This window comes from Salvia splendens, chromosome 7 (assembly GCF_004379255.2).
Source record: "Salvia splendens isolate huo1 chromosome 7, SspV2, whole genome shotgun sequence".
NCBI lineage: Eukaryota > Viridiplantae > Streptophyta > Magnoliopsida > Lamiales > Lamiaceae > Salvia > Salvia splendens.
Window position 1 is genome coordinate 729,851 of NC_056038.1, and position 26,444 is coordinate 756,294.

A 26,444-nucleotide genomic window follows, 5' to 3' on the forward strand; every position below is an offset into this window, starting at 1 on the left:
ATGCAGTCCGCAAACAGCTCAAGAGATGTGGGACATTGCGGACCAGTTCTCCCGTGCCGATGAGGCAGACCGTCGAAAACGGTCTTTAGACAGCTCATCTAGAGAAGACAAAAAGAAGCCCGATCATAGCGATCAGAGGCTTCCTCGCCGAACTCCTTCCCCACTAAAGGAGGGATAACGGTCATCCGAGGTGATAAAAAAAGAGCGAGTGTTTGCAGATTGCGCTTAAAAGTGCCGAGCAATCAGATCGGCACCATCAAGCATAGCAATCACAGCAGCCGGAGTCAGAGGCAGGCGAAATGACCGAAGTCACACCGGAGCCGAACTCGATGGTGTACGGCACTGAAGCCGTGATTCCGGTTGAGATCGGCGTACCCAGTCCCCGAACTCTAAATTTCTCCTCAGAAATGAATGGTGACGGACTGAGAGCCGAACTAGATCTTGCCGAAGAAAGAAGAGAATTGGCCTGCATAAAAGCAGCCAAGTACAAGGAGCAAGTAGCCCGGTATTATAACCAAATGGTGAAAAAGCTGCAATTTCAAGTGGGAGATCTCGTCTTGAGAAACAACGAAGTAAGCCGAGCAGAAAAGCTGGGCAAACTCGAACCCACATGGGAAGGTCCATATCGGGTGTCAGAAGTCCTCGGCAAAGGGTCTTATAAATTGACTCACATGTCAGGAGAACAAGTACCCCGAACATGGTACATTTCCAACCTCATGAAGTTCCATTTGTAAGAGACAGTCCGGTCAGTCAGTCTTGTGTCTAGTTCGGTCCTAGGGGTATGTGCTTTCTTTGTTTTTTACTTGTGTTTCATGTTTGTCTATGTGCGTTTTGTCTGTCTATGTGCGTGTCGTCTCTTACAAATGTTACTGAGGTATCTTGTTCTTCGAAGGCTGATCCCCTTTTTAGAACATATATAAGCCAACGATTGTGAGTCCAAGCTTCTAAGGAGGATACAAGACCACAATTCAGCTTAAGAAACAAGCAGTTCGTCTGAAACGAACTGCAACAAAGGGAAAGTCCGATCCACGCGATAAAACTCGCCGAATTAGGACAAGGGAAAGTCCGATCCACGCGATAAAACTCGCCAAATTAGGACACAAGCTTAGTCCGGTCAAAGAAATTTACTTCATAAGACCAAAGACGAGTCCGGTCAAAGAAGTTTACTTCATAAGACCAAAGACGAGTCCGGTCAAAGAAGTTTATTTCATAAGACCGAGGACCAAGTCCGGTCAAAGAAGTTTACTTCATAAGACCAAAGACGAGTCCGGTCAAAGAAGCTTACTTCATAAGACCGAGGACGAGTCCGGTCAAAGAAGTTTACTTCATAAGACCGAGGACGAGCACGATGAAATTTTTTCGCTGAGCTGTAAATACGCAGTGATAGAAGCGAAATGAAGATTTCATTTATTAAATCTTGTTCGGCATACAACTCCGCTGCCCTACGAGAAGGCGTTACGCTATTACAAAGGACTATTCTACTGTCCCTGGTTGCTAAAGTTGAGCCATCTATTCACAAAATCCTCGTGAAGCCGAGTTCGGGCGTTCTCGGCAGCTGAAGAATAAGCAGGTCGACGAGATGCTCTGATCGACCTACCGCCTCTTCCTTGAGCCCGGGAAGCTCTAGCACCTCGGCGGCGAAGAGTCTCTTCACGAAGCATTTGTTGATCTTGCTCACTCATAATCACAGCTCCTCTACGAACTTCAGTCCGTCCTTGTCTTGACGTTTCCGGTTGCTCCTGAGTCCGTTCTCGTCTTGACGTTTCCGGCTGTTCCTGAGTTCGTTGCTGACTTGGAGTAGGGTTTTGAGCAAGTGAATCAGGGGTTTGAGCTGGAGTGTGACCATCTGTTGGCAGGAAATGCCTAAGGAATCTCTCGATTGAGGGACGCCGGGAAAGAATGATGTCGTACCGAGAAGCCCAGCGCCGCAATGATTTCACGACTTGTTGGCAAGCCGAGCTCTCCAGCGCATTGTTCCTCCGGAGTACATGATATTCCTCCCACAGTTCGTCAACTCGTTCCTGAACTTCAGAGATGGTCATTCCCCCGCGCCTGCAGATGAAATCCTCATACGCAGTCCTCTCAGCGACGGCAGTGTTCAGCTCGGCCTCCAGATCTTTCTTTTCGGACTCTAAGTCCTTATTGTCGGCCTCCAGCTTCACTAAACAAGCCAAGAGTTCGTCATTCTTCATCTGGTCAGCTATGGCTTTTTTCTCAGCTTCGTCTAAAGCGGAAGAGTACAGCCGCTTCCAGTGAAGTACCTCCAGCTCCTTAAGAGTTAAGAATACAAAGCAGCCTATGTCAGTTCGGCATTTCAGTTTACTGAGCAGGTAGTAAACCACAACAGGAGTAAAAGAGAGTACGAAAAGCTATACGAAGACACAAGTGCAGAAAGAAGAATTTTTTCATTCATAAGAAAAAATTTTTACATGAGGGCTTCAAGGCCATTTTACAACAAGGAAGAAACTAAACTAAGAGAAGGGAGACGAAATCATACTCCGCCAGCTTCGTCTCCGGCTCCTCGGTGAAGTTCAGCTTCCTTCTCCTTGTCTGCCTCAGCTTCAGCCTCGGCCTCCTTGCTCCCCCCAGCCTGCTCGGTGCCCCCATCACCGATCAGCAGCACCTCTTGCTCGGCCTGCCTGTCTCCGGTCTGCAGATCAAGCTGCTCGGTCTCACCCTCTCCGTGGAAAATTGGAGCGGGTGAAACTGGCCCTAAGGAGGCAAAGATAGCCTCCATATTCTCGTCCCGGTCAGCTCGGCAACTACGAACTCGGTCAGCAGAAAGCAGGACCGAGGACGAAGCAAGCTCCTCAAGGAGCGGCAGACTCTGGAGACGAGCTGCTATCTCTCGGCCGTACAGCGGCAGGACGACTTCGGGCCCCTGCTCGGCATTATCGGTCATCAGTTTCAGCAGATCACCGACAAAGGCCGAAAATTGATTGCTCAGAAAAAGTTTCTCCGCGAAAGCACGGAGAACCTCCCCTTGGGCAACCACGGCGGCAGCATCCCTCCGTTTCGTCTGCTCTCGCTGGATGACGAGCTGGTTTTTGGCAAACTGGGCTTCATCCTGGGCCGAGATCCTAGCAGCTCTGGCCTTCTCAAAGTCTGCCTTAGCCTGTTCGGCCTGGTGACGAGCAGCCGCCAACTTCCTCTGCATCTCAGCATAATCGTTGGACGCTTTGGAGAGTTCAACGGCGACGAGCTTGGAGAGCATATCGTTCCTCTGAAAATGGAAAAAGGAAAAAGTCAACCGAGGGGCCACAAAAAATACAGGAAAAAAGCAAGGCCAGAAAATCAAGAAGAGAATTCACCTCGGCGAAGTCCGTGGGCCATAAAAAGGGCTCACAGATATGTTCCGAAGGAGGCGCCAAGACCACGTCTTTCTCCGGCGCTCTTGGGGGCTTCTGGGTATTCCCCTTCCTACTTGCCGAAGTCGACTCCGGCTTCTTTGGATCCGAAGAGGTCTTTTGCCTCTTCGGATTCTTCTCGGCATCAGACGCCGAGCTGCTGGTTTTCGGCCTCTCCGGTTCCTTAGATTCGGAGGATTTGCGACCGAACTTGTTTAGCAAGTTCACTGCCGAAAAGCAAGAAAACAAGGTTAGTTCTCGTCGTCAAGGCAGTAATGCATAAAAAAGAAATCCTCACCCTCAGTCTCTTCGTCCGAAGACGAGGAGTCGAACAAGAAGTCGCCCTTGACGAGCTCAGACTCCGAGTACTGCTTCCTAATCATGGGAATCTTATTGAGCTCGGCCTCGAGCTCGTCCAACGGTTCTACCCGAGGATGAGGAATAACGGACTTCGGCCCTCTCCAGGAAAAGTCCGAAGCCGAAGTCCTATTATAAAAAAAGAAGCGATTTTGCCATTTCGGCCATTTGGTTTTACAAAAGGCTCTAAAGGGCTGTAAAGGGATCAAGTAAAACCAAGATCCCTTCCTCTTAAACTGGAAGAAATTAAGGATTGCCCTCAGAGACAGATCCTTGTCTAGCCTACGCAGTTCGGCAGCAAAGGCCGATAAGTGCCTCCAAGAGTTCGGAGTCACCTGACCTAAAGGGAGTTGAAAAAAATCTAGCAGCTCTACAAAGGCAGGGGGAAGAGGGAAACGAAGCCCGCATTCCAAGCCGGCTTCATAAACGGTGGCGTAACCCTCCGGCGGCGAGTCAACCCTATGAAGGTCGTCGGGAATCGCAACCTTCCCCCCAGGAAAAAAATATTTTTCGTGTAAGGATATCACAGTATCCTTACTCAAGATGCTGTGAAAATACTCTACGGTCTTCTCCCCGGATTCTTTCCGGCTAGAAGACCCCTTACCCCCTTTCCTACCGCTACCTGACTCAGAAGAAGAAGAAGAAGACATGGTTCTTACTCTTTGAAAGTCTGAAGAAATTCTGAAGAAATTCTTGAAAGTGGAAGGAAATTTTTGCGCAAAAGAGAGAGAAGGCAGAAGAAGCAATAGCAAAAGTGTTCAAATGATGAAGAAAGGACGTATTTATCAGATTCGGAGAAGATTTCAAAATCATCGCACCGTTTCGAATCCCACCTTTTCAGGATTCAACGGCCGGATTTTACTGTCGCATTTAATGCAGTCACGCGCAAGGCACGTCCCCTGACGTCAGCCTCCCCCGTACCTTTATCCAGAATGCCGAAGTGACTCGCTTCGCCGAAGTGATTCACTTCGCTTTTCGGGGGGGTAGTGATGGGGTACGTACTAAACAAGCCCAATAGCAGTGACGGCCCATCAGCCCAAAGCCCAAGGAAGAGTAAGAGTTCGGCCCCGGCCGCATTACCAAAGAGTTCGGCCCCAGCCTACAGCTCGGTAAAAGCCGACCAATCAAGCTCTACTCTCAGATCGGCAAAAGCTGCTCGGTCATAGTTCAGAAGTTCGGTCTCAGTATTCGACCGAACTGGGAGATAGTGGACTCATGAAGAACCTCCACGACCTCCACTACACGATCTATTTAGTGGTGTCAACTCATGCAGGATCTCATGCAGGATAGCGGACCAAACAAAGAGATAGTGGACCCATGCAGGATCTTATGACCTCCACGACATCCACTACCTAGTTAGTGGTGATGCAAGCCACGACCTAGTTAGTGGTGATGCAAGCCACGATCTTAGTTCAATGTATAAATAGAACTTAGATCAGATAGAAAAGGGCTCTCTCTAGACATCAAATATCATATAGCAAGTCTGTATTTGTAAGCTGGTACACCAGATCAAGCAATACAATCTTGCCCTCCTTTCTTCCCGTGGACGTAGATTTACCTCAGTAAATCGAACCACGTAATTCCTTGTGTCGTGATCTGTATTCATTACCTGCATTTACTACCATCAAAAATTCGCCCAACCATCAGTTAGATTCCCAGGTATTGTTGGTAAATTGCACGGGTGGAGCTGAGAAATCATATGTTAATGGTGGCAAACATAATTCATTCATTGATTTTATGTATGGAATTCAGGTTTTTACATTGGATGGCAGGGTAGAAGTAGAACTCGAGCAATACGTTTCCTCAGCCAAGTCAGTGTGCAGATTTTATGATCCGTCACCTATTGATTTGTATATCAAAGGGAAATTAGAATCTGCAATGTCGAAGGTGAATTTTACCAAGCGAAGTATCGGTTTTTGAAGTTAACAATTATGCACCAACGTTCTGTTTACCGTTCATATCACACCCTTATCAGTTATCACAATTTTCCGTGACAGTTCAATGCTGTTTTGCTCGGACTCGAAAAGTCCCTGCCAAGTCAACACACAGAAATAGACAATGAATGGAAGATGTTAAAGGATAGAATGGCCAACAATCATTCAAATATCACATTTTGCTTCGAAAATCTGGGCCTGCTGTGCACTTATGAGGTAGATATACATTCTATATATGCTTAAAGATATTATTGCCATTTATTCTACCTTTATCGTCTCATTGACTCGCGAGTCTATTGAGGTAATAAGCACTAAACCTATATTGCTAATACAACTATTGCCTTGAAGAGCAATAAGGGAGAGCTAAGGTCATTTTGTCGATATGAAGCCATTGATCTTCATCGTCTTCTTTTCAGTATGTCAACTTGTCATATGTAGGCTGTAAAAGTATGTATGGAGAGTTCTCCCATGGTTCAAGAAGAATGTGATGTTTTCAAGGAAAGTTTCAGTCAACATGAAAGATTTCTTTCGGAGGTTCTTTCAATAATCGAAGGAGCTTTAGGTGAGTTTTCTAAAAAAAATTTGTTTTAGAGATTTGAATCTTATTTATACCATTCTCACTTTGCAGAACATAAAGATCCTCAAAATGTGAAGGGTGGATTGGGATCACTAGCTACAGGCCAAATATCTCCAAAACTGCTAGAGCTACTGGAAATATTTAGATCGTTTGGGTAAGTAACGAGCTTAGAGTTTTGTTGTTTATGTGCAATTTGTTTTCTCACTATGGCTCTGATGTGGCTGCAGGAAAGATACAGAGCTCGTCTGTATCATATTTGTGGAAAGAATAATTGCTGCTAAAGTAATTGAACGAGTGTTGAAGAAAACAGACGGTTTCTCTCATCTTAACATATCATATTTGACAGGAAGTAGCTCCAGTGTTGGCAGTCTTTCATCTAAAGGACAGTTGGATGTTATTGAATCGTTTAGCGACGCGAAGGTAAGACCTTTATTTATTTTATAAATAACAAAAAAAAACTTCAATTTTCCAAGTTCCATGATTGATGAGTGAAATTACTAGGTAAATCTTCTGTTTTTGACGGACCTGGAGGAGGGAATTGATGTAGCCAAATGTTCCTGCGTAATTCGCTTCGATCTACCAAAGACTGTTCATAGTCACATTCAGTCACGAGGACAAGCTCACCACAAGGATTCTCATTACATCACCATGCTTGAGAGGTGACAACACTTAAATTCATGTTCCCTAGTGTTAGTAGTCCGAATATATTTCCATTTACGGGCGAGAAAATGATCCGTAATCCAAAAAATCCGAACAGACCAAGATATTGAATGAGAATGACCGTCAGTTTTACTTACCGGGTAGTGATATCGAGGTGAAAGTCTAATGATTTGCTCTTATTTCAGAGGAAACACCAAGCAATTAGATGATATGCTTTCCATTGCAAGAAGTGAATCTTCAGGGATAGATACGGCCATTAAACGAGAATCTACTGATTCTCCACTTAAAGCTTGCAATACAAAAGAAGATGCTTCATATGTTGTTGAATCGACCGGGGCATCGGTCAATGCAGATTCCAGCATCAGCCTCGTACATCGATACTGTCAAACGCTACCTCTACTTAAGTAAGAAAAAATATTTTCTCATCCTTCTGTTTAATTAATAGGGAGATTCATGATTTTTAATCTTATGTTCTCACTGTAGTTCCGTCTCCCCAAAGCCGACCTTTGAATTCTCAACGGAGGGAAATCTGCATCGATGCAAGCTGACTCTGCCACCCGATGCATCTTTCCAGACTTTAACCGGACCTGCAGCGGGCACTCCCAATGCATCAAAGAAGCTTGCTTGCTTGGATGCGTGTAAGAAGCTGCATCTGATGGGAGGTCTCAATGATCGTTTACTTCCTTTAAAGAGAGGATCGTTTCCTACGAAGGATTCCACCTTGATAAGTGTACTTCCTTCAAAGAAAGTGCCGTTGTCTGAGAAGGATTCCACCTTGAAAAGTGAAACGAAGCCGACAAAAGCCAAAGGAGTAACTCCAGGGGCAGGTAAATGAAATCTGAACTAGTCGAGTTATGTTCAACGTTCTTCTTACTTCGATGGTTTTGACAATGTCAGTGTCTGTTCCATTGCTCGATAGGGACAACGAAGAGAAAGGAATTACATGGTTCAGTTCGCACCCGTCTTTTATCTGGAACTTGGGGGGATAAACTCGGCGATGTCACTTTTCACGCATACAAAATGGACTTTGATTGTAATATCGTCGATCAAAAATATTCAAGTTTCGTGCTTTTGCTGGAGGGCGAGCTAGCCGATGATGTGGGGAACATGGAAGTGGATTTGTACTTGTTGTCCAAATTCGTTAAGGCTTCCGTTTCTTCTTTGGGCCAAATACCTCTCGATTCACAACAGGTTGATCCTAATGTCACATGCCACCTTCTTTATTAGTTTAACTTTACGTTTTTGGTACTCTTACAACTATGTATATTCGCTCCCTGACAGGTGGCGAAAGCTAAATGCTTCCAACAGCTGATATTTAACGGTTTATATGGGAAGTTGTTTGTCAAATCATCGGAATCAAGAAAGTTCATATTCGAACCGGATGAGCTGTCGTGGGATCCATCACAAATGTATCTACTTTTGCCCTTGGAGTCGGAGGATATAGATACTGTGCGGCCGGTGATCGATTGGACAGGAATTCATTCCGCTGTTTCAACAATCGAGTTTATGAAAAAAAATGCTCTGTTGAATCTTCAGCAACGTGAAACAGTTGCTGAAGATACGTTGCTTCATATGTGCGAAGATGGGAGTGAAGTGAATAGCGATACCATTTACTTGGGCGACAGATCTGCAACTATAGATGGGCTGAAGGAGATGGTGGTGGTAGCCGTCCACACCAGCAGAATATATTCGATTGTGGATATTGTCGAGGGTACGTCTGGTTTCACCCCTTTTGAAGGGGGCTGTGATGCCAGTTATTCGTCCTTCGCTGATTATTACCACAAAAAGTACGTCTTAAAGGATCACTATTTCTGTTTCGTAGTTCAAACTTATTTTTCCGATTATTTATTTTTCGTATTTCCAGATATGGTATTGTTCTGAAGCATCCACAACAGCCCTTGTTGCTTCTGAAGCAAAGCCATAATTCACATAATCTTCTCGTGGACTTCCGAAAAGAAGGTTAGTCGAAGTTTTTTTTGTTACACAAGTTGGGGAGATGCATCGGATAAGCCATATTCCGATCCATTGTTCTAAATATTTTGTGCTTTTTGTGTTGAAAGAGCGTGATTCGTCGGAGAAAGATGGCTATGGGGCTGTCGAGACAAAGCCACAGCAACGTGTGCACATCCCACCAGAACTTTTAGTTGGCACTGATATCTCGACGTATATCTTGAAGCCGTTCTACTTGTTTCCATCGGTAATGCAGCGGCTGGAGACACTAATGCTGGCCAGCCAGCTTAGGGAAGAAATCTCGAATCGGGCAGGCTGTTGCAGTATACCCAGCTCGTTGGTATGTGTCTTCGCATAATACAATTCACATCATTAACTTTGTTTGTTTTATTTGTTAACGGACCTTTTTCTTGTATGTTAGATTCTAGAAGCTCTCACGACACAGACATGTAACGAGAGTTTCTCGATGGAGCGACTAGAGTTGCTCGGGGACTCATTGCTGAAGTATGCCGTCAGCTGCCACCTCTTTCTGAAGCATCCAGAGATGTGCGAGGGGCAATTGACTTTCAATCGTAAACTGATTATCTCCAACTCAGCTCTCCATAAATTTGGAACAGATCGCAAGCTGCAGGTAATTTTCCGCTGTCCCCTCCTCGAGGCTTAGGTCGCTCGGCCTTAATCTCGATTAAGGCATCTAACTGAATTTTTTTTCTCTTCTCAAAGGAATACATACGAGATTTCTCATTTGAGCCACGCCGTTGGACTGCTCCAGGACAGCATTCGATATGGCCATCTCCGTGCGACCATCAGTTGGATACGAGGGAAGTTCCTCTCGATAACAGATACTTTACCGAAGAAACCACCATTAAGCTTGGAAAGACTTGTGATAGAGGTCACCGTTGGCTTGCTTCAAAGACTGTATCTGATTGCGTTGAAGCTCTCATCGGGGCATACTATGTCGGTGGTGGTCTGGCTGCTGCCGTTAGTGTTATGAAGTGGCTCGGCATAGAGGCCGACTTTGATCATTCTTTAGTAGAGGACGCGATCAGAACCGCTTCTCTCTATTGTCATGCCCCAAAAGCAGAGGATATCGCTACCCTAGAGTCGAAGCTCGGGTATAACTTCTCCACCAAAGGTTTATTGCTGGAGGCAATAACGCATGCTGCCCAAACGGAAGGAGGCGTTCACTATTCCTATGAGGTACGAAACCAACTTCGATAAAAATGAGATCTCTCGTTTGTTTTGTAATGTTTCTGCCTGCTGCAGCGCCTCGAGTTTCTTGGTGATGCTGTGCTGGACATACTTGTTACACGTCATCTGTACGAGAGCCACAGCAAAGTCGATCCCGGGCTGCTCACAGACATGCGTTCTGCATCGGTGAATAATGACAATTTCGCCCTTTCTGCCGTGAGACGGAACCTTCATCCACATCTTCAGCGCGTCTCCTCGTTGCTCAAGGATCAAATTTTGGAGTTTGTCAGTCTTGTATCCTCCATGAGCACCTCAGCATTGACACCAGATATCAAAGGTGCTAAGGTGAGTTGGTCGTGTGTTTTTCTCCCTGGTTTCTGCTAATCGTCGTCGTCTTTATTGCATTTCGTTCGTGTGTAGGTGCTTGGGGACTTGGTGGAGAGTATCGCTGGTGCAGTGCTTATCGATTCTAAGCTCAATCTGGATGAAGTTTGGAGAGTCTTCAAACCCATACTATCGCCTCTCGTGACTCCTGAGAAACTCGAACTGGCCCCTTCGCGCGAGCTGACTGAGATGTGCGACTCTCTCGGTTACTTCATCAAAGAGCATTACTTCACGCAAAGTGATCTTGTGCACGCGAGACTGAATTTGCAGCTCGAAACCGTGCTCTTAAATGGACACGGTTCCGGACCTACCTCAAAAGCTGCAAAGGGAATGGCAGCTCTTCAGCTATTACAGAAATTAGAGGTTTTCCTTTTTTTTACTTGATTCTTCACAAAGCTTTGCTCCTCTTAACTTTGAATACGAGTCGTTTGATGATCTCGATGATTGCTTCGTTCTCGATTACAGTCGAGGGGAATAAGATCATCCAAGCGACCAAAGCATGACTCCGATTCAGAGCCCCTTCCGCTTCCACAGCAAGAGAGGAACGAAGATTCATCCTGGACAGAGTGCTCATCTCAAAAGGCAGACGTTCCAGGTATTTTCACTACGGGTGATGGATTAAATTGGCAATACATATGATTGAGAATTTGAACGATTACATGATCGAACACCAATGGTGATGATATCTGCCTTTTTCAACAGTGATTCCTCAGATCGAGACGAAGAAAGGGGGGCCTCGGAACTCACTCTACGCCCTATGCAAGAAACTGCAGTGGCCAATGCCTAGTTTCGATACAACAGAGACAAAATCAAGGTTAGCGCATTGCATTCTTTGCCTCGTTCTCGTTTTGTGTTGCTTACGAAGTAGGTTAACGAGCTTCATCGTGTGTTGGACAGAACGGCCTTAACGTTTGGAGACATGACGAGCTTCTGCAGCTTCGAGTCACGAATCAGCTTGACCATACCTGATTCTGGCAAACTGGTGCTCAGCGGCGAGGCCAGAGGCGATAAGAAGAGTTCGTACGACACTGCTGCAATCGCGATGCTGCGTGAACTCGAGAGACGGGGGAGGATCAGAATAGGTGAATGACCGGTGAAGACGAGCAACGGGGCGAGTAGAAGAGTGTACATTGGTAAGGAAAATGTATACTAGTACTATTATTATTTTTAAAAAGTAATATGTATAGATATATTTTGAAAAATTAGAATTATGACGACTTCTCATTAGAGTTGATGCTCTAAATCTCTAATAATCGTTCAATTGTGAGATGAAATAGCATAAATTAACGTCTAAAATGTAGTAGAATAAAATAAGATATTAATTGTATGAAAAATAGCGTAATTATCTAGAATATGATATCAATAATGGAAATAATTTATCAAAAACAGTAGTGACAAATAATTTATCAAAAAAATATACCCCTCAATCCAAAAAAATAGTTCATCTTGCCATTTTTGATATCCAACAAAAATGGTTTAATTTCAAGAATGAAAACCCTATCGTACTTTATCCACTTTTTTCTTCTCTCACTTATCTCTTTCCTTCTTCTACTTTATTTATTTTTTTCTTTCTCTCTTACTTTATTAATATCTTTTTAAAATACGTGCTGTTAATAAATAAGACTATTTTTTATGGACGAAGAGAGTATAGAATTCTCTAGATATAGATCGCCCGCCGATGTGGTAATCAAAACACGTGGACTTTTGAATTTAATTAGATGCCGTCATTTTGCCTAATGCCGCACGTATAAAAAACTGTGACACTTCAGCTTGTAATTTCACATTTTAAAAAGTTCAACAGAAATGAAATAAACTAAAAAAAGCAAACAAACTAAAAGAAAATTGGTAGAAGAATACAATAACAAAATCAATTAATGTTGGTAAACAACGTTCTCATTCTAGTTAAACTCAGAAGCAAATAAACACCGAAACAATACAAGGAAGCTGCCAAGCGATGAATATAAATCCAACAATTTTCGTCGATTCGATCATCAGAAGTGAGCCGGCCTGAAAACACAAGGAGATTTTCCATAATACTGAGATTTCAAATCATTTGAATGCATTTAAGAGAAGTTCGACTACTAAGAAGTAGAAATTTCAATAGAAAAGAGAAGGCCGGATTGCTCACGTTTTGTTGGATACTTTGCCCCATACAAAGAAGAAGTAATATGCAGCTATGATCAGCACTACAGCCAGAACTTGCTTGTTATTACCTGTGGGTGCAGCCATTTTCATTTAGTGAAATCAAATCCGTACCAAATAAAGTATAATTATCTCAAGAAACAAAACAGAAATCCAACATTACACGAAGATCACCTAAGGTTGCTAGGCTTATGGTGATGGTGTGTGGTTTGTACTGCTCGGTCTCTTTTATCCAAACAAAACTTTAGACAGAAGACGACAACCTACTACATTGATAAGTTGCCTATTATAACAGAATGCATGTCAGGCGGTATCTTGTTACCCGAGCAAAAAAATGGCCTAATGCTAATTGCTCCTTGCGTGTTCGACATTTCATAGGTTATAATAAGTCCCCCATGTGATTTGTGGGTGCAAAAATAATCTATATCCTCCAACTACAATGATAGTCCATCAGAATGATGCATTGCCTATAAGAAACTCATGATACATGAACATCTATATTATTTAGAAAAGAAACTTTTTATGGCAGAATAATAAAAATAAACGATTCTTCCACTGGAGATGAGCAATTTACCTTTCGATGTTCCATCCATTTTTGTTTTAGCATCGGCCCTCAAATGCGGGTATGCTTCAATTGTTCTTCTGAGTCCCTCCTGCGATAGTATCATCACATCAAAATGGTAAACATCAACTTTTAAAATTGTGTTTTTAGATATACGAAATAAGAAGACTGAGGAGCATGTTTAGACCTGGAGAGTTACAATAGGCATATAGCCAAGACGATCATTTGCTTTTGTACAATCAAAAGTTCTGCTGCGGGATAAGAGCCTGATTCTTGATGGTGTCAACTGTGGAACCTTCATTCCATAAGGGGCTAAGATTTTATAAATTAACTCCACCATATGTCCAATGGGCATCACAACAGCTGCTGGAAGCTTAATGTTTGGCCTGCATACTACAAAAGGTCAGAGATAATGACACATTTGTTGTTTACGTCTAAAAGCAAACTCTACCCCTATTGAAGGGATTGAGACCATTACGTTTAAGCAAATTGATGCAGGTACACAGGTAGGTCTCATTCACGCTCTGATAACTAGGAAAGTTTTGGGTTGGTGAAACCATGATACATAAGGCTTCTAAATATTGAAGAAGTACCTGTCATAACCTAAACCTTCAAGGATGAAAGACATGAACGCCCAAAATTTAATTCGTTCCATATTAGTAATGAAGTATGCCTGCAAGTGAGATATTCAAGAGAAACTCGGTTAATCATCCACTAATCCAGGTCAGGCAATTTCAACCTGCAAAATTATACAACTATTCAAGTGTTGCAATAAAATAACTCCTACCTGTCCACCAGCCTTTTCTGCTATACACTTTTCCGATGCCAAAGCTTGGTCAGCACAAATGTGAGCGTGTGCCACATTCTCAACATAAGTGAAATCATATATGTTGCTTCCATCTCCGATGATGAACTGTCACTCAAAATTAGCAATCAGGGAAAAATTAATCAAAATTTTCCAAATATACAATTTTTAAAGGCAATTCTGATTTTGCAGCTTCATGGGAAAATACTAAAATTAAAACAAGCATGAAATCGATGTTACAAACTCTGCTTAGTCAAGGAAAATTACAAGAATAAAAGAGGTCAACAAACATAGTCCATGCGAAGCCCCATGTCACGGGAGATCTAGGAAGTTACTTATATCCTTTCTTTTGAAGGACAAAGCCACATTAGAATTCACTTGAAACAAAGCAACTTTTTGTTACAAGATAGGTTGAGCAAAGTTAAAGTAACTACCTTAGATTTTCCAGCCCTTGCTGCAGCAATTAAAGATGGGACAAGCAACTTATCACCAGGGCCAAAGATGCTGCTTGGTCGAATGCAGCACGTTAGTAGTCCATTCGTCCCATTTGACTTCAAAACCAGGCACTCTCCTTCAGCTTTTGTGGCTGAGTACGAATCATTGTGCTTAAAAATTAATGGACGAAAAGAGTTAGATAAAGAAGGTTATGATGAATTAGCTAAAAGGAACACTAAGAACCTAGGTCTCAGGTACGAAAGAAGTACAATCATACTAACAAATCCTATCTCCCAAATCAACAAAATGAATGAGGAAATAGAGAGAAAATCAGGATTTCAAATTTGGTGAAACAGAGATCCAATCCAAATACAATGAAACCAAACCACATCAATACCTTCGAAGAATAAGGTAATGATTCATCTCCATGAATTATTTCGTGAACTCCATCGAAAACTACGCTTGGGGAGCTTGTATATATAAGTCGTTTCACTTTCTGCTCAATACATGCATCAATCACGTTCTTGGTTCCTGTAGATCGCAGTTATACTCTATCAAAGAACATAAACGCAAACACAATCCACTCACACACTCTTATCAGATCTAGTTGCCCTAAAACTTAACCTTGTACATTCACAGAATACTGCAGCTGATAGTTATTGATCGATGAATCGGGAGCAGCCATGTGAAACACAACCTCAGCTCCATCCAAGGCTGCCATTCACCGTCACAATCATGAAAAATTGCTAAATCAGCTCCAAAATCACCAAAGGAAAACAAAAAAAAAAGAAGTCAAATCAAATCATTACCGTCTCTACCAACCAGTGGAGCTGGAATAACTATCTCACTAACTGACGTTTACTACACTTTACAATTTGCAGCATTCAACACATACATATTTCGAAAAATTGAAGCTCAATAACTCAATTACGGCATCGAATCGGAGAAAATCGAACCTGCGAGCACTTGAGATTTGTCGCGGAGATCTGCGGCGACATAGTGAGCGCGGCCGGAGCTGAGAGCGCTTCCGAGAACGCCGCTCTCCTCGTCGGCGTCGAGCGCGATGGCAGGCCCCAAATCGGAAATGCGCACGGAATAACCGCCGCAATTGAGGAGCATGACCACCAGGTGCCTCGCCGCGAAGCCTCTCCCGCCGGTCACCACGCACCACCTCTCTCCGGCGACCATCGTTTGTTCGTGTGCGGGTGTGCGCTTAGCTCCGATTTTAATCTGTTTCAGTGATCGAATACTGAAACAGGAAAATGTGAGTTGCAGATTAGTGATGGAAATTCTTTCGTGGCAAATCACAATAATCACATGCATTTTAGAATTAGAATGCTACTTTAATTTTATATTTTCGATCATTTCTATGATGCTTACAAGTACTATTAATTTTACTTATATATATATAATCTTTACCTATATAAAAGCGAATTTTGAACTTAATTTTAATAATTTATAAGTTTTGAACATGAATTTGAATATCTTTAAATTTCAATATTGAATACTACATCCGTCCCACGTTACTTGAGGCGTTTCTTTTCGGCACGGGAATTAAGAAAGTTGTGTTTAGTAAAATAGAGTAGAAGAGAAAATAAAATAAAAGAGAAAAGGACTAAAGTAAAAGAAAGAATAAAGTAAGTATGATTAGATGTTCTATTTTTAGCTAAAAAAAGAAATGACTCAAGTAATTTGGGACAACTCAAAATGGAATATGACTCAAGCACTTTCTATTTTTGGAAACATATCCCAATTTACTATCCCTATACATCAACTTATTTACAACTTATACCACCATTAAAGACTACTAATAATGTGAGTTTTTTTTTTCCTCCGGACATACATATTTAGGAGTTCGAGATACATTCGGCAAGCTAACCAGCCCTTCCCTAGCCCCTCGTGGTTCGTAGACAGGTCGCCAACCAGCCAGGCACCTCCGGCGGGTCTACGCCCGTGAACAGCCGCAATCTGAGACGGCGCCACGCGAGACAGGTCTACTCCCGTGAACGGCCGCCACCCGAGACGGGTTCCAGGCCCATCAGCTTACCAAGCCCCAAGGCAACCAGCCTTGTAAAGGCCAACAGCCAACCAGCCGGGCACCTCCGGCGGGTCTACGCCCGTGAACAGCCTCCATCTGAGACGGCGCCACCCGAGACAGGTCTACGCCCGTGAACAACCGCCACCCGAGACGGGTTCCAGGCTCATCAGCTTACCAACTTATACCACCATTAAAGACTACTAATAATGTGAGTTTTTTTTTCCTCCGGACATACATATTTAGGAGTTCGAGATACATTCGGCAAGCTAACCAACTCTTCCCTAGCCCCTCGTGGTTCGTAGACAGGTCGCCAACCAGCCGGGCACCTCCGGCGGGTCTACGCCCGTGAACAGCCGCCATCTGAGACGGCGCCACCCGAGACGGGTCTACGCCCGTGAACAGCCGCCACCCGAGACGGGTTCCAGGCCCATCAGCTTACCAAGCCCCAAGGCAACCAGCCTTGTAAAGGCTCACAGGGGAAATTAATCCCAAGTTGGGGCATCCAGGATTCGAACTCAAGAGTTCCTGGATGGTGCGAAATCCTTGCCACCCTCCTCAACCACTTGAGCTAGGGGTCTTGGATCTACTAATAATGTGAGTTCTACCTACTATTTTTATCAATTTTATCTTAATTCATGTGTCTTATCAATTGCTCATATTTTTATTTGACGGAGGGAATAAAAATTCAACCATAGCCAAAAAAATAATAATTTAACCGCATGTAAATTTATACTACTATTTGAATGTGGATATCAGTTACGAAACATCACCCAAATATATACTCCATAATTCAGCGTATGGCATATACAAAACATGCTATGATTCAACCATGGTTAAAGGATGTCTGGCAGTTACACTAATTTTATCAAATAATGATTTAATTATAAATTAATAGTCATTTTAATTGTTATTATTAGTAAAATAAATGCTTTAAACCATGGTTAAAGGATGTATGGTGGGGTTTTAAAATTGTTGAGATCTTTAATTTTTGTATATAAATATATGTTCTTTTCATTATGGAATTATCTTTTCAATACAAACATTGATAAATTTCATTACTGTTTCCTCGAAGAATTCGAGTAAAACATAAAAAAATTTTCTTTCAGTTATGAGTTTAAACATATCAGTCTGAGCAGCAGCAGCAGCGGCGGAAAGAGACGAAGCCAGGCGTGTTCATTTAGATGACCCGGAAGCTTCTACAGCGCACTGAGATACGTATGGCTTTAGCTGAGAACAAGAGGAAAACAGGCACATGAGAAAAAATAAACTACTAGTATATGCTAATTCAAAGTTGGACCAAACTAAACGATGAGACTAAGCACAAACATGATAGCTACTTTTGGCATATGCTACAAGAATACATTTCTATATCAGAGCTTAAATTCGAAGAAGACACAACCTTATGGTTTGCTGACTATTTTCTCTAGTTCTACATAGTTCAGGCAACTAAAAGTTGAAGTGCGATCAATCGATCATTTTCAAGAACCTAATCTCACCAATACTACATGTAATTTACTATCTTTTCAATTATTTCTATGTTGAATGTATATAGCTTTGTACAGGTATATGTACCTTGCTAGTTTGGCAACTAAACTAATTACTAGATGAAATCACCTGGATTAATCTACCTGAATTTCAGGAAACAATAGTCTACGTTCGGGTAATTTACATATGAATGGATAGAGCTATTGCCCCATCATTTGCAGGTAGCTCATAAAATTACAAGTTATCAAATACAGTCACCTCAAATTAGACTAAGCACAACTTAAAAGGATTAGTGCATGTGAGTTGCAATCACACAATTTTTATATTTTGGATAAACCATAAATCGACTTCTTTACCTTGAATCCCGTCAAATCTGGCACCACATAGTTTGGCAACTTTTCAGGAACCACAACATAACCACCTGCATACAAATACCAAGCCAGATTTTTTGCTCAGACTCAGATAGGCTCTTGAAGCTTTAACTCGACAAGAAACAGAGCCCAGAGAGTCTTAACATTTATTGTACTTTTGAATGTAATCTGGTTAAGAATACAAGTTCACTGCATGTCGAATAACTGTTGCTCTAAAGATGAAATACCCATTTCCTAATTCCCATAGTTACTAAACTATCCATACATTACAAGCACATCCTAAGACCCGAATACTGTTAGATTTTTATATCTTCAGAACCCTCTCAGTTCATGACCAATCAAACAGTCTCAACTCTTCATTATGTATAATATGAAAGTAACCAGCATAGCTAGTCCCACCAGTTACTTTAGCTTAACACGAAATCTGGTCATTCGGCATAAGCCTAGGATGTCCTATGCATCTGGCTACATGTCGAATCAGCTAAAAAATATACAAATGCTACTTTTATGTTTGGAGAAATCAGGAATCAAATTTTCACATATATACATTGAGCCTGAGTTCAGCTTTCAGCAAGCACACATGAACAAGAAGCTATAAGATTAACAGCTTACCAATCCCATCCAAATAAAACACAATTACACACAATCAATCCATTTGCAGTTTCACACAATTACACACAATCACACACACATGAACAAGAAGCCATAACCATAACAGCTTACCAATCCCATCCAAATCAAACACAATCACAACACCAAAAACAAGGCATTGATATCGCCATACATTCCCAATTTCACACAATCTCACACATTTTCACATAAGCAAATGCAGCCAGTGTCCCAGTGTATTCTCCAAGCCCTAGAAATTAGGCATAATCTACCAAACACTGTTACCAGTGTGATTCTCTACATACATTCAACTACAAACTCGGAATTCAGCCTTAGAAAATATGAAATCCTCAAAGAAGCTTACCTTTTCGAGTGTGGAAACCAGTAGGCTTGCAATTTTTGCCCTTGTAATAGCCTTTGGGGCTCCTCTTCGACGTCAAAATATCGAGCGACGATGCTCGCTTCTTCCTGAACGCCCTCCCAATCCCCAATATTAACCCTAGCGCCATTTTTCAATTTTCAGATTCCTCCCGTCGAATTTCTGCATCAGTAAACAAAATTTGAATAACAACTACAGATTACGGAACATTAACTAAGAATTGCAGTGAGAATCTGAGATAAATTTTACTCTGAGCTCAAAGACGACAACGCCACAGTCCACACCACTACTGTGAGCTGAGAAATAAATGTATGCGTATTGGGCCCATGGGCTTTTATCACTTCACCTATGCTTATTGGGCCTTGATTTTCATACTCCATTTAATTAGCAAACACACTTACAGATATTGACCAACAGGTGAAGAAGAAACAGTGAGTGAAGAAGACAACGAAAACACCCAAAAAAAGTGAAAATAAAGAACAGCTCAATTTATGGCTGCGGCGGCGACATGAAGAAAATACCATCTGAATTAGCTCTTCAAGAACTTCTTGCCTCTGAAAACGACAGAAAAATCCATCATTTGAAGCCCCTCTAATTCCTATCCATGGACCAAACCGAAGTTTCAAGATCTCATTTTTATCTTGTTTTTTAATATACTTACTTTATTTCATGTTGTAATTTTGTTTGATCTGATGAAATTTGAATTTAAATGCCAGTAACCAGAATGTAGTGATAAGAAGACTAAGCATTTTGATATGATATGAAGTAACCAGAATGTATTTTGTTTCATTTTGGTATCTTAAATTACATCATTCTGGTATCTTAAAAAAGATACCAAATTTCAAATGGCCATCCCTGTAACTATAGATTTGAAAAACACTTCTCAATTCAACCATATTGAGTTGAACGAGCTCCGACCATCCTTCCCCCGTCAACATCAAAGAGCCACTTGACTGCTTCAAGACCACGCTAAATCTCCTACCTTTATCGTCCACGGTCGGAACGGAAAGACCCTCTTTATCCACCGCTGCTTGGTCCCCGAGCCATAGCAATTTTCTCAAAACTTCGTCACACTTGGACTCGAGCCTGTAGGATTTCTTTGAAATGGGAGGACTTTTAGAGCTGTATGCAGGTTTCCATCGAAGTGCAGTCCACTTTTTTATAATTTCAGTGACGCGCCTAGCATCGTCCTCCACTTCTTTCTTGGTGGGCTTCCTCACCATCATGGCGGCGGTTTCCACAGCCCCCTTCTCCTTTACCTTTCCTTTATTTCTTTCTTGCATCTCCGACACTTCTGCATTACCAATTCTCAGCGACGCATTGCTCCTCGGCTGCAGTTTCTTGGTGGGATTCCTCACCTCCACGCCAGCGGTTTCCACAGCCTCCTCCTTTCCCTTTCCTTCATTTCGTTCTTGCATCTCCGATATTCTCAGCGACCTCCTCGGCTGCAGTTTCTTGGTGGGATTCCTCACCTCTGTGCCAGCGGTTTCCACAGCCTCCTTCTCCTTTCTTTCTTGCATCTCCAATATTCTCAGCGCCTCATTGATCCCACTCCGCCGTTTCTTGATCGGCAGCAACGACTCCTTATTCGTGGACGCAGATACACTACGCCGTTTCTTGGTCGACCAAGTCTTGTTCATGGCTTGTGCATTCCCTATGCTACCGCTTCCTTGATCAGAGGATTTTTCGACCGGATTCTTCATTGGCGTACATGCAGAAAGGATCGACTCCTTAATGGCTGGTGATGGTGGGGTTTTATCTTGATGAGGATCGATGTGTTTTTTGATCTTGACGTTGGGTTTCCGATTTCTATTCCCTTTTATAGAGTAGATCAGTAGAAGACTAACAATTGACGGTGGGTTTCCAATCCAATTAATTATCTCACTATAATAAACATTATATCCATTACTCCACTTTGAAATAAAATTAATCTCAAATTTAGATTTTCTAATGGGAGCTTTTTTTTTTCAATTTTGGTAAAATCCCAGTTCCTAAAACTCAGGCTTTAAACTCGAATATTACCAAACTAGACTTTATACTCGAGTTTATCAAACTTTTGGTAGTAATGTGTGTGGGATATAGTTTGTGGACCTATTGCTATTGGGCTCCACATAAGGGCTCGGTCATATGAATTAACATGTCTGGCCCAGATGCATGGTGTTGGCCCAAGTCCGGATCAATCCATTACTTACCTGGGGTGAGACGATGGCAATCCACAAGAATCCTGAATGAGAGTCGTCCAATTGAGGCTATGTTCGTGTTCTGTGAGGGTTAAGTAAACCGTCTCTCTCACTCTCTTATTCCAATCATTCACTCTCTTTCTCTCTCTATGCCATTAGGGATTGGTGCTACTCCGTCTCTCTAGAGCCTTCTCTGTCTTCTGAAATAGATTCTGATCTTCTTCTTGGATCGTTCTTTCTCTTTTTTGTGAGATTTGAACTGAGATTCTCTAACAATGGCATCACCTTGTGACTTTTGGTTGGTTTAGATTGAGGAGGTTCTTAGCCCGGTGCAGTTGTCATTGCGACCTAAGCCACATATCCTTCAAACCTTGTTTTCTTTAATCTCTACCGTATTTTTTCATATCCTCTAAGGATCTTGTCTTTGATTACTAATTATCTTACTTGAGTTGTGCAGGTGATACTTCGTTGATCGTTTGGAGTCTGAATCGATCATTCTAACTAGTGTTAGTGTTCTTATTTGTATCTTGCTTGTACTCATCAAGGATTTGTGTAATTGGTTTGTTAGATTGGGAGATTGACCATCTCTCATCAATAATACAAAAGAGGTCTTAATAATTGGTGTAATTAGTGAATCTACCGTGAGTATATTTTATGTTTATCTTGTAAGAATGTATAAACGTGTATTTAATATTTAGAGGGGGTTTAGTCTGATATATGCGATACATAATTGTTATGAAAGAAATATGATTAATTTATTTAGAATATGATTAGAAAATTTGGAATTCTTTTTTATAATCATGCAAAATTAATGCGCAAGTTATGAAAAAATAGTATTCCTCTGTCCTATAAAAATATGTGCACTTTCCATTTTCGTTTGTCCCACAAAAATATATGCGTTCCATTTTGGAAAGTTATCCCACTTTATTACCATTATACATCAATCTATTTACAACTTATACCACCATTAAACACTACTAATAATGTGGGGTCCCATTATCCACTAACACTATTTTAACTATCATTCTACTTCTTTTTCTTACGTGACCAATTTTGTCTTAATTCTCGTGTCATATCAATTGCCCATATTTTTATGAGACCGATGGAGTACATGTAAATTTCAAATGTTAAATTTGAATTCGGAAAATACAAATAAATTTAGGTCAATTATGCTTTTAAGAGTTCAAGGATAAAATAGGAAAGAAAAAGTTAAGAATGACCTGAAATGTGATTAGTAATTTTCCAGAGACATGGTGATATTTTTTCGAATTCAATGACCTAAAATATGCAACACCATTTTCTAATGATTTAATTTGAAGTTTACTCAATTAAAAACAGTTTACATAAGTAAATTCAAGCTCCCTGTGATAAAGAAAAAAGTACAAACTAAAATGAGATCACATTCTTCATTCCCAAGTTTCTTTTGAGTGAGAGAAAACTTGGAGTGAAGAGAATGGAGTTGATATAGTAACAATCATCATCCACTTTACCAAACAAACCAATTGTTTTCAAAGCACTCCTCTTTTTGGAGTAGTATAGGAAAATCTTCCTTTCCCATAACATCAACAAGTCACCATTTCTGTAAATTTTGATAGGCTGAAGACGTTTGCGATGGTAATATCGACCCGCATAAACACCTTGAAGGTAGGCATCATTATGATAAGGTCCTCTTTGCATGATGCGAAAATGTACCTGGCACCAACATTTATCAACTGTTTCGTATTCATTCAACAACCAGACCACATAAACACCATCATGGTCGAATGGATCATCATCACAAAAGCACAGGCGACCCCCCAAAGTATACAACTTTCCCTTCCAAGCATACAAACCTCTCTCAAAATTTTCGACGGGCGCAGAGAAGGTGCTAAAACATTCTGTCTCAATATCAAAACAACAAATATAAGGAGGCTCCCTCCATAGATTTGAAACTAACCAATGGAGATTACCACTAACAAATGCACCATTGGAGTTGTGGCAACAATCAAACGAGGGTGAAGCGACTTCAACGCATCTCCACGAAGATCCTGCTTCAAGAGTGTATACATGACATCCGTCATACTTAGGGTTAAAATAGACAATCTTATGTTGTCCGCTTATTCTACTCACTCCAAATCCATAACAATCTGCCCGAGGACGAGTAAGACGCCCACTGAGCTCGACGAATTCACGGGTAGTCGGATTACATACATAAAGATGACTACGAAAAGGATTTTTCAAAAGAAGCAAACCGTTGACAGAACCTTGTATTGTTGATGCTTGAGGGAAATTAAACTTGATAATTGGATCCTTCTTGTGCTTATGCTTGGGCTCATGCTCGTCCTCCAATTTGAAAACATTGAACCAATTTGAATCTGTCCCCACAATGGAGACGGCTAGGGCGGGGGAGAATTTAGAAAGATTGGACTTTAGAAAAGCATCGCTCTCAATCAGATTGAGCCATGGTTTGCAGACACATTTGCAAGTTGAAATATTTTCAAGAGAGAGTCTCAGTAGGATATCAATGAAGATTTCTGATGGAAGGTATCTGAACAGATCTTGCTTCATTTTTGGATAAACTTAATATTTAGAGATCACTTTCTAACTTCTAACCTACAATCACATAAAGAATATATAAATATTAAAGAATAAACTATAGTACATAAATCTTTGCACCATATAGATAAGCATGTCATAGATTACACACAAAAAACATGCGGTTTATTTCTCCATGATTTTTTCTAATAACACTAGATGTAAATTTGTTTATCTGTATGAAATTTTACCGTGATGAACTAAACCGATGAGTCTTGCACACTACCTCTCTCTTTCTTCTCTCCGCCAAATTTCGACTCTTATTTGGAGAAGATGTCATATTTATAGGATTTATGAGCTAAGCTAAGATTCCTATCAGGATTAGGAGAAAATCCCCAATATAATAAAGTATTTTATTAGTTCATTTTATTGTAGAATTAATTAATGATCTCAAAAAATTAGAAACCCTAATATCCAAAAACAACGTCTCAAATCAGAGATATTGTGACATAAAAAATTCTGACAGAAAACATAATTAAAATAACAATCAAGCCTTTCTCTAAATCAAGATCAGAAATAAGATATTCAAGCGTATAATTGTATCGTAAAAACTGGATGCAAACGTATGGAAATTAATAAACGTACCTACAAGAGTCGAAATTTGGGAGGGAGAGAAGAGAGAGACGAGCGGCGACCGAAATATATAGTAGATGGTAAAATAATGTTCTTTCCCATGATTTTTTTATATTTTCTTTTGTCTTCTATAGTTTATATGTTTTAAAAATAATAAAACATACTACATCCGTCCCACAATGAGTGTCACATCTCGATCCATCCCACAATAAGAGTCACATAAATGATAAGTAGACACACATAATTCAACCAACCAATTCTACTCACATTTTATTATAAAACTAATAATAAAACTAATATATATAAATGAGATTCATAATATACTAACTTATTCAACCCACAATTTTTTTACATTTCTTAAAACTCGTGCTCACATTTAATGTGGGACGGAGGTAGTAATAATTTCTTTTAATTTTCTCTTTGACCTCTATGTATGTATGACGAGCTTCATCATGCATCAGATGATATATAACCGTAATTAAGTAAAATCAATCTTAATTGATAAACAATTTGGTTTGTTGATTCGATTGTAGCCAATATTGTTAGTTGTCTAGTACGTACAGTGACGGAACCAGCGTAGTCACTAGTACCACCGGCAATTGTAACGGCGCCGCCCAGTTGCAGAATCTGTTGAGGGCTTAAGGAAGAAGATGAAGTTACAGATTTAGGTTTTGATGTTGGGCTGGAATGTGTAATAAAATTAATTGGCCCATTAGTATTTACGAAACAATTTAAAAATACTCCTCTTTAATTAATGACTGTATATTTCTCAGTATAGATATATCGCCTAGGGTATGTGGCTGCATTTTTTTTTATAATTGACAGGTAATGACTCATTTATTGGCAATTATCATTAATCCCCAAGAATTAATACTATGATTGAATATTTGATCAAATCGATAGTCATTATTTCTATAATTCTTACTCATGTAATGATTTCTTTTTTCTGCCTACAAAATTTTGTCATTAATCCCCAAGAATTAATACTATGATTGATCAAATCGATTGTCATTATTTTTTCATATAATAATTTCTTTTTTCCGCCTACAAAATTTTACTATCAATTTATAAATTCTAATTCATGTATCAATTTGTGTGGTGCATGAATTTAGTTCCTCATATCACTAAATTATGTTGCTATTATTTGTATTACTCTATATTAGATGGTGTCACGGCCGCCCTTACTAAGGATAGCAAAGACGAGGAAATCGTGACCAGGGAAGGGACAAAGGAGCGGGGAAGAAAAAAGGGAAAACAATGAAAGACAACATCTTAAACAAAGCTTCAAAAGAAAAGTTTTAATCGATTAAACAATTAAGCACCGGGTTAATATCTCAAGGTAATTAATGTCATAAAGTAGTGTAGAGCAAAACGAAATACTTTATCAAGAACGATTCGAAACAAGGCAGCGGGAAAACAAGTATCTAGGGAGAGTAAAAGTTCATCGAGCGAGGTGTGTAGTGTGTGCGTTCTAATGTTATAAGTCGAGCTACTAACTCCAATGAATTCACCAGATCACTAGGTCTAGGAACTCAAGGGAATATAGAAGACTCAGCCGTTGGACACACAAAACTCGTGTTTCAAAGATCCCTCAACCCGTTATACTATAGACTAGTATAGAGAAGCAGGGGTCGATCCCACGAAGATGGACACGTAAGAAAGCATCTAAAGACTTTGGTTTAGAAAGCGGCTGCTGCCACACAAATTAGGTTGAGGTTAACTACTATTAGACCTAGGCACAAAATCGAACACTAGACCTAGGAACTGTAAACATCACGCTGGCAACGAACATCAAAATAACCAACTAACTTCCTAGAATGAGCAAACAACTTCCTAATATAACCAAAAAGAAAACGAGTAACAATGGGGACCATATTCCAGAAATAACAAG

General features: G+C 40.9%; 4 protein-coding genes across 4 annotated transcripts; 1 reads left to right on the top strand and 3 right to left on the bottom strand.

The window, feature by feature from the left end:
- The first annotated feature begins 5,545 nt into the window (after positions 1–5,545).
- On the top strand, positions 5,546–11,643 carry LOC121740969 (endoribonuclease Dicer homolog 3-like). Its single transcript, XM_042133640.1, has 19 exons — positions 5,546–5,591; positions 5,702–5,854; positions 6,077–6,200; positions 6,267–6,369; positions 6,443–6,635; positions 6,717–6,874; positions 7,061–7,279; positions 7,359–7,702; positions 7,795–8,066; positions 8,157–8,662; positions 8,740–8,834; positions 8,936–9,165; positions 9,247–9,456; positions 9,549–10,025; positions 10,092–10,361; positions 10,437–10,763; positions 10,866–10,995; positions 11,103–11,214; positions 11,298–11,643. The coding sequence occupies exons 1-19, from the start codon at positions 5,583–5,585 to the stop codon at positions 11,488–11,490; spliced, it is 4,125 nt and encodes a 1,374-aa protein (XP_041989574.1). The 5' UTR covers positions 5,546–5,582; the 3' UTR covers positions 11,491–11,643.
- A 589-nt stretch (positions 11,644–12,232) lies between these two features.
- On the bottom strand, positions 12,233–15,660 carry LOC121811147 (3beta-hydroxysteroid-dehydrogenase/decarboxylase-like). The gene is made up of 10 exons (XM_042211948.1): positions 15,301–15,660; positions 14,969–15,058; positions 14,742–14,875; positions 14,344–14,514; positions 13,892–14,017; positions 13,698–13,777; positions 13,292–13,490; positions 13,117–13,195; positions 12,529–12,613; positions 12,233–12,407 (listed from the first exon to the last, which is right to left on the bottom strand). The coding sequence occupies exons 1-10, from the start codon at positions 15,530–15,532 to the stop codon at positions 12,392–12,394; spliced, it is 1,212 nt and encodes a 403-aa protein (XP_042067882.1). The 5' UTR covers positions 15,533–15,660; the 3' UTR covers positions 12,233–12,391.
- Positions 15,661–17,367: 1,707 nt separating this feature from the next.
- LOC121811148 (39S ribosomal protein L41-A, mitochondrial-like) lies at positions 17,368–19,561 on the bottom strand. The gene is made up of 4 exons (XM_042211949.1): positions 19,476–19,561; positions 19,212–19,388; positions 18,224–18,288; positions 17,368–17,609 (listed from the first exon to the last, which is right to left on the bottom strand). The coding sequence occupies exons 2-4, from the start codon at positions 19,354–19,356 to the stop codon at positions 17,556–17,558; spliced, it is 264 nt and encodes an 87-aa protein (XP_042067883.1). The 5' UTR covers positions 19,357–19,388; positions 19,476–19,561; the 3' UTR covers positions 17,368–17,555.
- Positions 19,562–22,759: 3,198 nt separating this feature from the next.
- Positions 22,760–23,953, bottom strand: LOC121741628 (putative F-box protein At3g16210). The gene is made up of 2 exons (XM_042134478.1): positions 23,099–23,953; positions 22,760–22,768 (listed from the first exon to the last, which is right to left on the bottom strand). Exons 1-2 carry the CDS (start codon positions 23,951–23,953, stop codon positions 22,760–22,762), a joined length of 864 nt encoding a protein of 287 aa, XP_041990412.1.
- Between the last annotated feature and the right edge of the window lie 2,491 nt (positions 23,954–26,444).

Excerpts from the sequence above, each read along its gene's own strand:
- LOC121741628 (XM_042134478.1), bottom strand. The coding sequence starts at position 23,953 with ATGAAGCAAGATCTGTTCAGATACCTTCCATCAGAAATCTTCATTGAT.
- LOC121811147 (XM_042211948.1), bottom strand. The coding sequence starts at position 15,532 with ATGGTCGCCGGAGAGAGGTGGTGCGTGGTGACCGGCGGGAGAGGCTTC. Across the intron at positions 13,778-13,891 it reads CAGAAAAGGCTGGTGGACAG|GCATACTTCATTACTAATAT; the intron begins GTAGGAGTTATT and ends TCTCACTTGCAG. Across the intron at positions 13,196-13,291 it reads TGCCTATTGTAACTCTCCAG|GAGGGACTCAGAAGAACAAT; the intron begins GTCTAAACATGC and ends ATACTATCGCAG.
- LOC121811148 (XM_042211949.1), bottom strand. The coding sequence starts at position 19,356 with ATGGCGCTAGGGTTAATATTGGGGATTGGGAGGGCGTTCAGGAAGAAG. Across the intron at positions 18,289-19,211 it reads TGGTTTCCACACTCGAAAAG|GTGGTTATGTTGTGGTTCCT; the intron begins GTAAGCTTCTTT and ends ATTTGTATGCAG. Across the intron at positions 17,610-18,223 it reads CAGATTTGACGGGATTCAAG|CTAAAGCCATACGTATCTCA; the intron begins GTAAAGAAGTCG and ends TCTTGTTCTCAG.
- LOC121740969 (XM_042133640.1), top strand. Across the intron at positions 6,201-6,266 it reads AATAATCGAAGGAGCTTTAG|AACATAAAGATCCTCAAAAT; the intron begins GTGAGTTTTCTA and ends CTCACTTTGCAG. Across the intron at positions 6,370-6,442 it reads GAAATATTTAGATCGTTTGG|GAAAGATACAGAGCTCGTCT; the intron begins GTAAGTAACGAG and ends ATGTGGCTGCAG.